The 13,493-nt window shown below is 39.6% G+C and overlaps 1 protein-coding gene across 5 annotated transcripts in view; it reads left to right on the top strand.

The window, feature by feature from the left end:
- PHKB (phosphorylase kinase regulatory subunit beta) overlaps positions 1 to 13,493 on the top strand; it is an 85,784-nt gene that overhangs the window by 48,684 nt on the left and 23,607 nt on the right. For all 5 annotated transcript variants that reach the window (XM_082320771.1, XM_082320767.1, XM_082320768.1 and 2 more), the window contains 4 exons: positions 7,221 to 7,276; positions 7,467 to 7,560; positions 12,259 to 12,342; positions 12,795 to 12,899. In XM_082320771.1, the coding sequence (XP_082176897.1) occupies positions 7,221 to 7,276; positions 7,467 to 7,560; positions 12,259 to 12,342; positions 12,795 to 12,899 (339 nt within the window). The remainder of the gene's footprint in view (positions 1 to 7,220; positions 7,277 to 7,466; positions 7,561 to 12,258; positions 12,343 to 12,794; positions 12,900 to 13,493) is intronic.

The following is a 13,493-nucleotide window of genomic DNA, read 5'->3' as shown; positions in this document are numbered from 1 at the left end:
CATTGTGAATTTGTTCTTGAAGCATAAAATATGAAGCATTTATCTTGAGGTTTATTCCAAGATCAGAACTGAACAACGCGTTTCTTGTTCTGTCCAAATGCTGCATAAGCCCTCCGCTGTCTCCTGTTGGGTGTTACCACGGCAATCCCAGCGCCGGGCGTTGCCTCGCTCATAAGGAGGCTGCCGTTGTTCGCAGCGCAGCGCTGCGGCCGTGTTAATAGGAGATAATGAAAGCTCCGTGACTTCGTCTGTTCCCAGTTTCTTTGTTTGCTCTTACACCATGGCATTATGAATGTTACAGAAACGGTGAGCTGCCGATGTCACCTGCCCTTTTAGGAGTGCCGTTAGGAGAAGCCTGTATCCAGTCAGTGTTGTGTGCAGCCCATCCTTTTTTTTTTTTTTTTTTTTTTTTTTTTTGGATTCCTGAAACCAGTAACTTTTTTAATATGCCACAGATGAACACTTTGAAGAGATGACGATTTGCTCTAAAGGCACTGCGTGACTCATCAGGAAGCATTTTAGTAGAAAAGCATTTTTACTGTTTCTTGGGGTACACGTTATATGATAGGGAATTTCCAGATCTTCAGAGAGAAATAGCCTCTGCCCTGAGAGCTTCCCAAAAGAGATAATAAATAATGCAATAATAATATATTTTCTCATAACATACTCCTTGGTGTTCACTTTGTAGGTCAATAAAGAACTTACTTGGTAAAATGCAGTTATCCAGTAAAATGCAGCAATATAATGGGGACTCTAAAAGCTCAACAGTGTTGAAAGAATTGCAAATAACTTAACCAGCTACATTTTGATATTTTGCTTTATCTGCAAACGATGCAAAAGAAAAAGCTTGGTCACTGTTCAAAGGGAGATGGGAGTCGGATGGTTTGTCATTCTCAAGTGCTTATACAGTCCTCCTGCTCTTTCAGCGCTCAACAGTTGTCTAGGCTAGAATTACTTGAAAGAGCAATTGTGCTCTTGCGGACAACTTGGGGAGCTGGTGCTTGTTAATCTTAGCTGCTTAAATTCGCTAAAACTTTGGCAGGAATTTTCCATATTTGGGATCAGTAATGCTTTTGTTGTTGTCAGGATAAGAGAAAGAGAAGCCCTTCCCAGGGCTGAGTGTATTCTGGTGGAGAAGACTGATGTTATATTTGAAAGCTAGAAATCAAGAGAGGAGAAGATTACTTTTTTTTTCCTTAAACCTGAAAATCTTTATAGAAATCTGACTTAGATCAATATGTTCAGCAATTCCTGTAGTCGTGCGTATCCTTTTGTATGCAGGAGGCTGCGAGACGGATTGTCTGTTGTTCAGTGGCATATAGGTGGAACGGTAAATAAATGCCGTAAGAAGCAAGCTCTGGGATTGCCTAGGTCTGCTTATACCTCTGTTCTTCCCCGTGGTGGTACTTCTTTGCTAGAGATGACGGCGCATGCTTTTCCTTGGTATGTAAACGACAAAACTGTCCAAGATACGGCATGGGCTTCTCAGGGTGGGCTAGAAGAGAGAGAGACGCTTCTGAATTAGTGGGAATTCTAGATGACTGTGGCATCAGGCCTTTGTCCTTGCAGCCTCTGAGCAGTGGTGTAGAAGTGGTGACCGGAATGGTTAGTGTCCCTGCAGTGCTAACCAGGTGGTTGTGCAATTTCATTGGAATTGTTTGTACTGAAAGAGGTGCTGCTGTATTTTGTGGGAGTTTACTATTACATTAGTATCAGGGCAAAATATTTGTTGATACAGATGTTAGTTCAAACTGGTCATCGTTAAGCGAAGGTTAAAGATTGAAAGGCAGATGCAGAGATGTATGTTGTGGTTTAACCCCAGCCGGCAACTGAGCCCCACACAGCTGCTCGCTCACTCCCCCCGGTGGGATGGGGGAGAGACTCAGAAGAGTAAAAGTGAGAAAACTCACGGGTTGAGCTAAAGAAGCTTAATAGGGAAAGCAAAAGCCACGCGCTCAAGCAAAGCAACGCAAGGAATTCATTCACTACTTCCCATTGGCAGGCAGGTGTTCAGCCATCTCCAGGAAAGCAGGGCTCCATCACGCGTAACGGTTACTTGGGAAGACAAATGCCATCACTCCAAACGTCTCCCCTTTCCTTCTTCTTCCCCCAGCTTTATGTGCTGGGCATGACATCATACGGTGTGGGATGTCCCTTTGGTCAGTTGGGGTCAGCTGTCCCGGCTGTGTCCCCTCCCAGCTTCTTGTGCACCCCCAGCCCACTCGCTGGTGGGGTGGGGTGAGGGGCAGAAAAGGCCTTGACGCTGTGTAAGCACTGCTCAGCAGTAATGAAAACATCCCTGTGTTATCAACACGGTTTTCAGCACAAACCCAAACCACAGCCCCATGTTAGCTACTGTGATGGACATTAACTCTACCCCAGCCAAAAGCAGCACAACGTATCAACGTGAGCGAGGTGTGCTTTATCAGCAAAGGTCTTGCAGTTCAGAAGTCAGCAAACTTCAACTTCCAGCTGAGAGTCTTGACCTTGACTTTTTTAAATCCACATTTTAAATTTGCTTAAACAGTTTGTCTGAATATTTGATTATGCCATTTTATCTAATTGAGCTCATTTATGCAAAATCGGTATTTAGTATTTGCCTTAAAGTGCTAGGAAAATGACTAAAAATAAAATACGAAATGAAAACACAACACATCTTAATTATGTCTTCTCTTTAATGATGTCTTCTCTTTTCCATACAGCTAAAGAAGTATTCAATTAAATTGAACAGAAAAGTATTTCCACCTTTATTAAATTTCATTCCTGTAAGGAATAAACAAGGATATGTAAAAATTTCAGATGCCTGGGTGTATACATTTTGTTGTGGTACAGTGTTTTGGAAGGTAAAAGAAGGCTTTTTACATTTGTATTTGAAGCCTCGTGCTAAGGAAATATTTCTTAGAGAAATGCATTTTCCATGTAGGCGTATTTTCATATTTTGGTTGCATTGACTATAATCTCGATAAACACTTGCCATGGAAAAATGTGATTAATTTAGTTGTTTGTGGCTTTGGTGCCAGTACAAAAATATGTCTGATGCCCAGATAATTGTGTAGATTTAAGCACACAATGAAAAGTATTTAAAATATTCCAACCTTAGTTTAATATTTTTGAAGCACCAGTGAAGAATATTCTAGAATTTGTTAAAGTAAGGTAATATAGACCTACAAAGGCAAAATTGCTATGAAAACTATAACTATATATAACTATATAACTACAGCTATGAATGCATCACTGAGCCTAGAAAATCTGATAAAAGAGGACAATCTCATTTGTTGTAGAAAACTGTGGAATCAAATGAGCAGTGTAGTAAAAACTTAATGGCCACTAATACTAAAACATTCATTTCATCTGTTTATAGTTAAAAGGAAATGTTCTCTCTCCTAATTTAATGCCCCCAAGCCCTTACTTTGCCCTTTCAGGAAGAGGTCTCCGCGCGTTCCCTCTTGGGAACGCCAGCGTGGCGCTGGAGCAGGATTCTCTTTGCTGGTTTTAGTCTGTGCTGCAAAACACAAGGAGGTCTAACAGCAGCGGGAGAGGTTCTCCTGTGCGCTAATCGCTTGCTTTGGAACGCTACGGCCAGCAGTGTTTCAGGTTCAGTCCCATTCAGGAGTTAAAACGAAAATGGAATCATCCGTGCTCCCTTTACTTTACTGAGAGAAGGTAATGCAGGGCATTTTGTTGCAGTGGGGATAACTCTTTAGAACTGGATTCCTTGGAAGAGCTGATTTTATTATTCCTTTTTACCGTCTCCGTATCCAGGAGAGATTATAACCCACTTTCGGTTGTTGCATTCTGTTTTGGGAGGACCTAGGGTATAAGAGGGCCTATAGAGTAGCAATAACACTTGAGAAGTGAGGTGGGGTGGGGATTTTCTGGGTTTGTTTTGTACTTTACTCGAGCATACGAAAGCTGATTTATTGCTCTCTTATATTTAATTTAATATTTAACAAAAATATTATAATCTTACTGAATTGTCAAAAGTAAGACTATCTTATGGGTTAACTTGAAATATATGTATAGGGTTGCAATTAATTAATTAAATTCTCTGACTGCATGGGGTGACTGCATTCTTTTAATGTTTTGCTTTGTAGACTTAGTAATCATTTGTGAGGATTTCATTTAAGTTACTGGAAATTAAGGTTTGTGCCCACTGACGATGTTGGGAAGAGAACAGTCAGAATGATAGACTGCTTATTTTTTTCTTTTCTGGGAAGTAGATAACTTGTAAAGAAGGTACTAAAATTACTAAGTGTAGGTAGACTGAGATATTTTAAGATTTTTCAGCTACCTAAATTACGTTTAGGGTTAGAGCACGTCTAATTTTGATGGCTTAGAGGGATGTATCATATTGGCTAAGTTGTTTTGCAGTGTAAATTATAAGCATATTCTTTCTTTCATTTCTCTTAATACAATTGTCGACCACAGTTAGCGCAATTCTAAAATCGTGTAATGTTATTTTGGAATCTAAGGCACGTGTGTGTCCATATTGTATTTCATTTAAGAAGTCCGGTGTGCTCGCAGCATCGGCCATAAACCGTTCGGCAGTATTGAGAGGCTTCCAGAAGCAGATGGGCTTTGTAACAATGCAGCTGTAGTTTGGTAGCAGCAAGGTGGATTATTTGGGTGAAGTACAATTTCTTCTCTTGCATGCGATTTCTGTTTTTCTCCTCTCGCTCCATATGCTAGGGAAGCCCAGTAGGTACCATTTTAATCGGTGTTCTTGAATATTGTGCCCACTTTCTCGCATCTTCAAAATGGATGGATTTTTTGCAGAGTTCTGAGCTTTCGTGGGAACGTGTGCAGAAAGGCATACAGTGATAGCATCTGTCCAGCCAGAGTGCAGCAAAAGACCAATACTGAGCTGCTTTCTCTGCTCGTGCCAGGAATGCAGTCAGGGGTTTTTCCCTTTATCTTGCCTCCAACGGTTTATAACCTTGTTAAAAACTATGATTTTTTTTAATTTTTTTTTTTTAATTTTTTTTGAGAGAACAACTAATCCGTCTTTTATCTTGGTCTTCTGAAAACACTGGGGTGTATTTATCATTTGCACAGCATGCAGAATATAGTTGAAACAGATCCTTCTGCCCCCTCTCCAGTGTGAAACTGCGAGGCAGAAGGGTGAACCGGGGGGGGCGTTGCAGTGTCTTGGGGAGCCGGCGATTGATGTTGCGTGAACAGCACCTGGGCGTGCGTTATTAGACAAACGGGCAATGCAGCACATTAAAATGGAACTTTTAACAGCAGCAGGATTTATTTACTGGAATATTTAGGAGTTCAATGCTTTCCCACATCTTTTCTTTTAAATATCTGGCAAATGCTACATATCACGATCATTATTGAAAAGAGTGACATACTTTTTCATGAGTATTATACCTGTTATTTTGATCTTCTTCTAGACCACTCTTTGTGATCCTCCAGGCCGTGACATGTTAAATGACAATGAAAGTAACTTTGTTTAACGTTAGAGCAATCCTGTAGTTGTACAGCAATTATAGCTACATTTTTCCACCATACCGTTTCAAAGTCCAGCTATTTTTCACACGGATTTTGTGTTGTGCCAGTTGCGCTGCAGATGCGTTGGCTTAGTCAGGGCCCACGTCAGAAGGGCCGCTTGCTGGCTGCTCTGAATGAGTCTTGCCGTGGGGTGCGTCTGTGTACGAGAGGCGTTAGTACCGGTATCGCAGAAGGACGTACCGCAGTGGCGCTGTGTGCAGGCTACCCAGCTTTATGTACAGCTTACAGTCTAGGGTTACCCCGTCCCGCTCAGTTTGCCGTTAATACAGTAATAATTAAGTCGAGCCTTAACTTGAAGACCACTCCCCAAGTTAGATCACAGGTCGTCTATAAATCACTATAGTCTTGGAAGGGGTGCTCTCGTTTTCTGCGGGTCTTGGCTTTTTGTTGGATAAACATTATGCATTGGTTACAGTACAGAGTTGGTTTGAGTTTTCTTACTGTTTGTATAAATGCAATTGATAGCATGATCAACTTATTCTGAGGAGGAAAATCTTTTAATGTCACTTGAACATCTGACCTCTTAATCTGGTCTCTTTGTGCACGTACTTTGATCACAAACTTACTTCATGTGGCAAAAGTTCCAAAATTTTTAGTGGAAATACAGTGCTGATAGACTTTTGGGAAAATGTTATCAAGAATTTCTTCTGTAAATCCATAAGATCTAACTTGATATCAAGGCTCACAGATGCCTGAACGAGCAAGCGTTCACTCCGAGCTTTTTGTTCTAAATCAATATGTCTACCCATCTATCTTCACAGAAAATGCTGTATTTTCATATAATCAATTGATGGAAGATATATTTAACTTTTGTCATTCATGTTCTGGTAGTTTCTAGACAAAAGCAGACAAAAAGCATTTTAGGAATGAAAATGTGTGCTGCTCTTAGTTCTTTTGATCATACAGTCGCTGAATGCCAGAGAAGAAATGAACAGGGAATAACTCGGACATCTCGGTTTTTTAGCCAGTAATGCACACTGCCAGGGAAAAGGAATTGCTGTTTCAAGACCCAGGGAGTCGAGTCAATGATTTCACCCAACACGTTGAATTCGTTCCTACTTCCATGGTTTCCTGATGCAAAATACTAGTATTTATTTCAAACGTGAAGTATCTGTGTTATAAACGGTGCAAGGAAATGCTGTTATTTCCTCTAAAATGTAATATATCTTTTATATCACTGTAAAGAGTAGCTGTCTGATCAACGTATTTCAGAGTAAAGGGTTGAACTCATCAGGTCATTATTTTAAAGTGAATATCGTTACCCAAATAGCTGAGTTATTTTACTCTTTACAAAAATGCGTATCAAAACATTGTCATAATAAAAATACATCGATTGTATAAATTCTAAATTTTTGTATGAAGCAAAATGTTTTTCCTATGTGTTTGTTTTTTTTTTTTTAATTAAAAAAAACCCAAACAACAAACCAAACAGTGGAAATGATTACCAGAAACCTATTTATTCATTCTCCAGAATGCATCTTGCGAAGTATTATTGATAGGACAGTCTTCCCGTGGTTAGGAGATTTACAAGGTTTAGTCCTGTGTTGTTCTTTCAATTAGTTCACACAGTAAGAAAAAGCAATGCAGACAGTGAAGTCTGTCATACTTGTGAATTGTTTAAGTAGACATTGTCCTTAATCATGCTATATCTAACAAAATATTTAGTTAGCAATGCTAATAAACATTTTTTCATTATTTTCTAGGGCCCTTTAGAAAATGATTTGGTAGTACATGTGGCCCTGATAGCAGAAAGTCAGCGGTATGTATTTACTTTTATTGAGAATGTATGTATTAAGGAAGTGTTGAACAACAGACATCTTAAATTTGCTAAAGGTATTCAAGGACGTGTAGAATATAATACTGCTACTCGTTATCTGCTGCCGAGATAATTGTTAAAGCTAAGACTGTTCTGTGACTTGTCATTAAATTTGTCATTATTTCATTTGCAGCCTACAAGTTTTTCTGAACACGTATGGAATCCAAACTCAGACCCCCCAGCAGGTGGAACCAATTCAGATATGGGCTCAAAAAGAACTTGTCAAAGTAAGGAATTCTGCATTCAAAATTATTTCTCTATCTGTACGTTTCATTTGTAACAATAGGAATTTATATCGAGCTGTTAGACCTGTATCTCCTGAAGCTTGTTATCTACCTTTTTGTGTTATTCTAATTCAGTTGCAAGACATGCCGACACTGGTCAGTTATACCTGCCTAGTTAGAGCTTTCAGTGAAACGCTGACGCCCAGATGGTCTATATTATCTGACTAGGCTTATTACCTGAGCCACTTTTGAAAAATAATGAATGAATAATAAAATTTTAATAATATTAATAGCACAGTAGACTAAGCGAAACTTGATGGAGAAACAAGTAAATGAGCAGTAGTCAAAGAACTGGATTAAGGCAGTAGGCATAAACCATCAGATGATTTCATAGTGTAGCCCCTATAACAGACATTATACAGTCTTCTGTAACTCTCTGGAGAAGTCCCTCGAGCTGACTGTATCCAGGAGGTTTGGTGTTTAAACCTTTTTTGGTTTATCCCTTTAACTCAGCACCTTTAAAAAATCTACGGTCAAAAATCACTGGCCTGAAGGACGTCTTCAGAATCCCCTTCATCCTCTGTGAAGGCTTCAGGTTTTCCTTTCTCTATACAGGCAAGCAGTCTCCTAACGGAGTCCGCAGCCGGTCACTAAAAGGCTGGCCCTTTAGCCCTTACCTGTGCTGCGCCTCACTGATGATGCCAGCGTAGGTGCATCTGTTCAGGCGGCTGCCAACGCCACGTGAAGAGAGCCGTCGGAGATGAATGGCACCTACGGGCCATACCGCTCCATTTCAGCATTCTCTGAGCGCTACCATGGCCTCTTTTTTGTGCAGCCATTTCTAGTACTTTATATGTAGCACTTTGGCTACGCTGACTATGTGCTTCAAGCTATCCACTGCTGTTTGTCCTGGAAATGCTTTAAATATAAGAGACAATGACAAATGCTGCTCTGAATGATAAATGCATTGATCAGCAATGGGAGGTAAACTTGTCAAAAGTCCTAATAAAAATCTATATGGTTACCGGGTGCCTATTTACCTCTTTCTCCGATACACCTGGACCCTTCCTCTGAAAACATCTTGAAAATAGTCCCACTGTAGATAAAGAAGCCTTATCCCACTGCAGAAACTGTCAGACAAGTAAGCCGATCCGGAATCACGGATGTGCACTTGATATATTTCATACTTCACCACCTGAAGTCTGATTGTGGATCAGGTACATAAAGCTTTTGTCTAACTTTGAATTACACAAATTGTCTCAAACAAGAGTGATGAATTCTGAATGTCTGGGGAAGTATAATGAACGTAGTTAGTTTATCAATCTTGAAGTTCCAGTTGTGGAACAAATCATTATGCGAGTCTGTCCCTCTGAAATCAGGATGACATGGCTGATGCCATTATCCGTATCAGAAGCCTGTAGGACACAGAAAAAAGTAAAACCAAAAATAGAGAACATAGCAACATATTTCAGGCTTCGTAAGTTTGTGAGGATAACTGATGTACCAAAACCTTGCTTGCTTATTCAGAAAAATGCTTACCCCAAATAATGGCTGCCACTAACACCTGAGAAACACTTAAACAGAGAGAAGTGCCCTTGTTTACATTCAGCCTTGTTCAGTTCTTAGCCCGTTTTTGCTCACTAGTTTTCATGATAATATATTTCAAAACGGATTCTCTCTGACTGTATTTGTCCTGAAATTCTGTGCCTGAAATTTTGGTTTAACAAATAGATATTCCATAAATTTACTATAGAAGTAGATATCGTCTCTCTCAATCACCCATATTTCTTTGTTCTCCCTAAAAAAAGATGAGACCTTCATTGAGTTTTATTATTATCGATTAAATTCCTATGTAAGCTATGACAACTTCTGGGTTAAGATTTATTTTTTAAAAGCTGGCAAGACATCTGGCAATTCTGCTATTTTCTTTATGCTCATGATGGGTACGTACATCTGCCTCATCAAAATTTACTTTGAAAAAGAACGTCATGAAAATATTAAATCGCCCGATGCAAAGCGGCTTCCTAGTGGGCTTCCAGAAGAGGCCACGCGCTGGCTGTGAAGCTGTGAAGCTGAAGTAATGAAAGCAGTTGGGGCATTGTGAGAACTGAGATTTGGTCTGCAGGCTTATGCAAAAAACCAATACAAGCCAAAAAGCAAACAAACCAACCCACCCCGCTAGTATTGGTCATCCTTTGTGGGGAGGGGAAGCTAATGCTGAGCAATCATCTGTATTTTGGGGAAAAGAGGGTTGATCCATAGAGAACATGGATCTCAATACTTGCATTCCGATGCTGTCAATTCTCAGTAGCGTTTAATTAGAAACTTTTGAACTGGTCTAGTGGCACGTGATAACAGTTTAAACCTCTAGACTTAGAAACAGGCACGTGTCAAAAAAAGTAGTGTAAAAAGAAACAAATGGATGAGGGGAAGACCTGGGTTCAGGAAGATTAGGCACTGAAAGTAGGACTAGGGGTCCTGTGAACAGATCCACAAGTTCTAGGGCGGGGAATGAAAAGAGGAAGAGGAGGAAAACAAGAAAATGGGACAAGATGCATGCAATATATAGGGAAAAATCACATATGTAGTGGACGTATAGTGCAGGAGAACAGCAGAATACTCCATAGGCCTAGACTGATAACAGGTAAAAGAACACAGAAGCAGATGGTGTGAAAGACCACTCTAGTTTGATTCACTCTCATAAATCAACCCAACAGTCCAGTCTGCTTTCACGGCCATTTCTTGCTATTAGCAGCTTTCATATTCCAGAATTGAAGGGCATTTTAATAAAAAAACCTCCCACCTGAAGCAGCTGGACTTGCATGAAACTGTACTCCTGCTCAGTTACTCCGGTGCTGAATCCGAACTGGCGTTTTGATTGTAACAGACCAAGATGGAGAGCTGTTCCTCTCAGTTTCATCTCAGTTCGAGATGAAACTGCTCGAGTAGACTGTAGAACAACATGAGGCCTCAGGCTAAAGAAAGAGTTTTCAAGGGAAGAGACAATATTACAGTACTGCTGGAGTTCTTCTTTTGTTAGGAAAACATTTTATGTTTCACGTTCTAGCAAAATGAAGGTCCTTTTAGTGTTAAATTATTACGTCTACTGCCATTCTCCTAGTCTGTTGTTTACTACAAAAAGGGGTTCGACATTCTTTTGGTTTTGTTATGTATAGATGAGTTCTTTAAAGCTGTTACCGTTTTGAGGTCTCCATTCCTTTCCCACTTGAATACGGTTACTTAGTCTGGATGAACAGGTGATGTAGGTATTTTTGTTTGTTTTCTTTTTTAAATAGTTCTTGGTATTAATGCAGAAACATCGGCAATATCAGGAAGGCCCCAGGCTGACAGCAGTAAAAAGCTATTGAGTGTAATGTTTGTTCAAGTGCTCAATTTCATTTGCTTCTCAATTATCTTCCTATAACATAAAGCAAGCTTCAGCTTAGGCAAATGCTCTGAATTCTGAATGTTCTGACGTTTTAGTAATAGTGGGTTCCTTACCTAAACCAGCCCAAATAAGGAGAAAATTACACCTTTCAGTCTGGTTTAACTGATACATTTATACTGTCTTGCTCGCAGCTTAGTTGTTTTTTTTATGGTTTTAGTCTCATACGCTGTAATAAATGAAGATTATTTCTTTAATATGCAAGTCTTACAAAATTATGTCAGTTGAAGTAATACTAGGCATCCATAACTGAACTCAAATAAGAATCAAGCAATGAATAATGAGATAATTCCCTCTTGCTTGTGGTGTTGATGCATTCATTTCGCAGGCCTTTACTAAAATTAGAATAAAGATCTTTAAAGAGTTCCTGTATTACTGTTTTACTTCTGTATCCACATCAGAAAAGCATTACAGAAGGCAAAATCGGCCAGACAGTAAATGCGAATGATCCTTGAAGAAATGATACTTTAAAAAAAATATTTCCATGAGCAATTTGAAGATTTAAAAAATATTTTAATTATACAAACTAGAAAAATAATAGGAGTAAGAAGGTAAAAATAAGACCTAATATAGGAAACAACAAGGTTTAGTTGAATTTTGAAACTATGCAGCTAGGCAGGACTCTGGTGCTTTGCCCAAGCCCAAAGTTGCACCCACGGGTGCTGCTGGCAGCAGCAGGGTCCTGCCCAGCACCCCTGCTTACCCTTAATGAAGACATCTCTCTTTTCATGTAAACCAGTACTAGCTCTATTCTCACCTTCGTGCCTAAGGTGAAAATCCTTCGTCCTTGCAAAATTATTGTTAGAAGGAGGGAAGGGGAGCTGCTCCACCACAGCTGCAGCAGAGAACTGGTCCGGCAGAAGTGGCGTGCGTTGCACTGGAACAACCGGCGGACTGAGGGAGCCGGCTGCTTGCGCCTTGTCTTCTTGCAGCTTCTGTTCCTTCCTTCGGTTACACAGTTGATTCCTCTTTGCTGCAAAGATACCTGTTGTTATCAAAAGAATTAAATTTGGTCTTTGAACTGTACCTTTACCTATTCTAGTGTTCTCTCACTTTATTGATTGTTGTTATACAGATGTATGGTTAAAAAAAAAAAAAAAAAAAGGAAAAAACCTAATAGAAGTAATGACCACATTTTCTGAATCCTGTTTTCTCATTAAAGCAGAATACGCACAGCTTTCTATGTGAGACCCGGTAGGAGCGTAAGAAAGGCTTATATCTAGATTTCCCTCAGTTTTTATGATTCTTTCTCACAGGCTTACTTCCATTTGGGAGTCAACGACAAACTGGGATTATCTGGAAGACCGGACAGGCCTATAGGATGCCTTGGAACATCAAAGGTTGTTGCAAGAAATTTTTATATTATTGTTATTGATGTGTATTTCAGATAAACATTGAATTAGTCTCTGGATGATTTTAAATAGAATCGAAATGTAATTTTATTTTATGCATATATCTTATTTTAAAGTCCTTGTAATGTATTTTGCTATTATGAATGTGCATGCTCTGTCTTACTATTAAACTGCCGTATGTTTCCTAGACATCCGATTACAGTAATACTTGGCCAAAACAGGCTGAATGGTGATGAAGTGAACTGCTTTAACTGAAATAGAATCTAGATCTGCATACTTAAGAAAAAACAGAGTGCCTAAAATAAGATATGTAGGTTTTATCTTATTTTTTTTTAATTCAACTGTTCTACATTATTACTACCTTTCTTCCTTTTCAGCTACTTCGCTGCTTCAAATATTTAAAAAAAAAAAGATTAATGGAAGCTTTTTTCTCTCAACAGATTTATCGAATACTAGGAAAGACTGTAGTTTGCTACTCGATCATTTTTGATCTAAGTGATTTCTACATGTCTCAGGATGTTATGATGTTGATTGATGACATTAAGGTATTTATCTGTAACTTTTCCTTTGAGAAACTGACAAAAATAGAGTCTGTAGAAGAATAAACCATGAACTTTGATAAAACAGAAGACTGAAAGGGGAACACGGTATAGTGTGTATTCTTCTAATATAAAAATAAACTTGCAGTTTATGCTGGAAAGTGTATTAAGATGACTATCGTGTCAGCCCACCACGAGTTCTAGCGAGTATCTCCATCTGACAAAAAACCTCACCCAAAAGTGACTGGGAATGCTGTAGTGCAGCAAGCAAATTATCATTTGCTTCTTCGGGAAAACAAGTGTTCTTGGCTGAAAAGAGGTCGAGACTGGTCTGTTTAAGGGAAATAGGAAAGCCTCACCTGGAGGAGATACTACTCGACTTTGCACAAATATTAAGAATTGCCTTCCTTCCCTAGCTTTAAGGCAGGCGGCAGTGCAAAGCTTGCCTGTCAGCTCCCCTGGGCTTGAGCAGCTGCTTGCAGCGCACCGGTGGTGGTGCTGGTTATTCCATTCACGCCCTGGATTCCCCTGCGTACGTACTAGGTCCTTACGTGTAGGTCAGCACGCTGCCCTCTGGCTAGCGGTTTAGTCTGCGATCAA

Source organism: Platalea leucorodia (genome assembly GCF_965183815.1).
Source record: "Platalea leucorodia genome assembly, chromosome: 8".
Classification (NCBI taxonomy): Eukaryota; Metazoa; Chordata; class Aves; order Pelecaniformes; family Threskiornithidae; genus Platalea; species Platalea leucorodia.
Note: the sequence above shows the minus strand (reverse complement) of the source record. Positions and strands in the feature narration are given on the sequence as shown.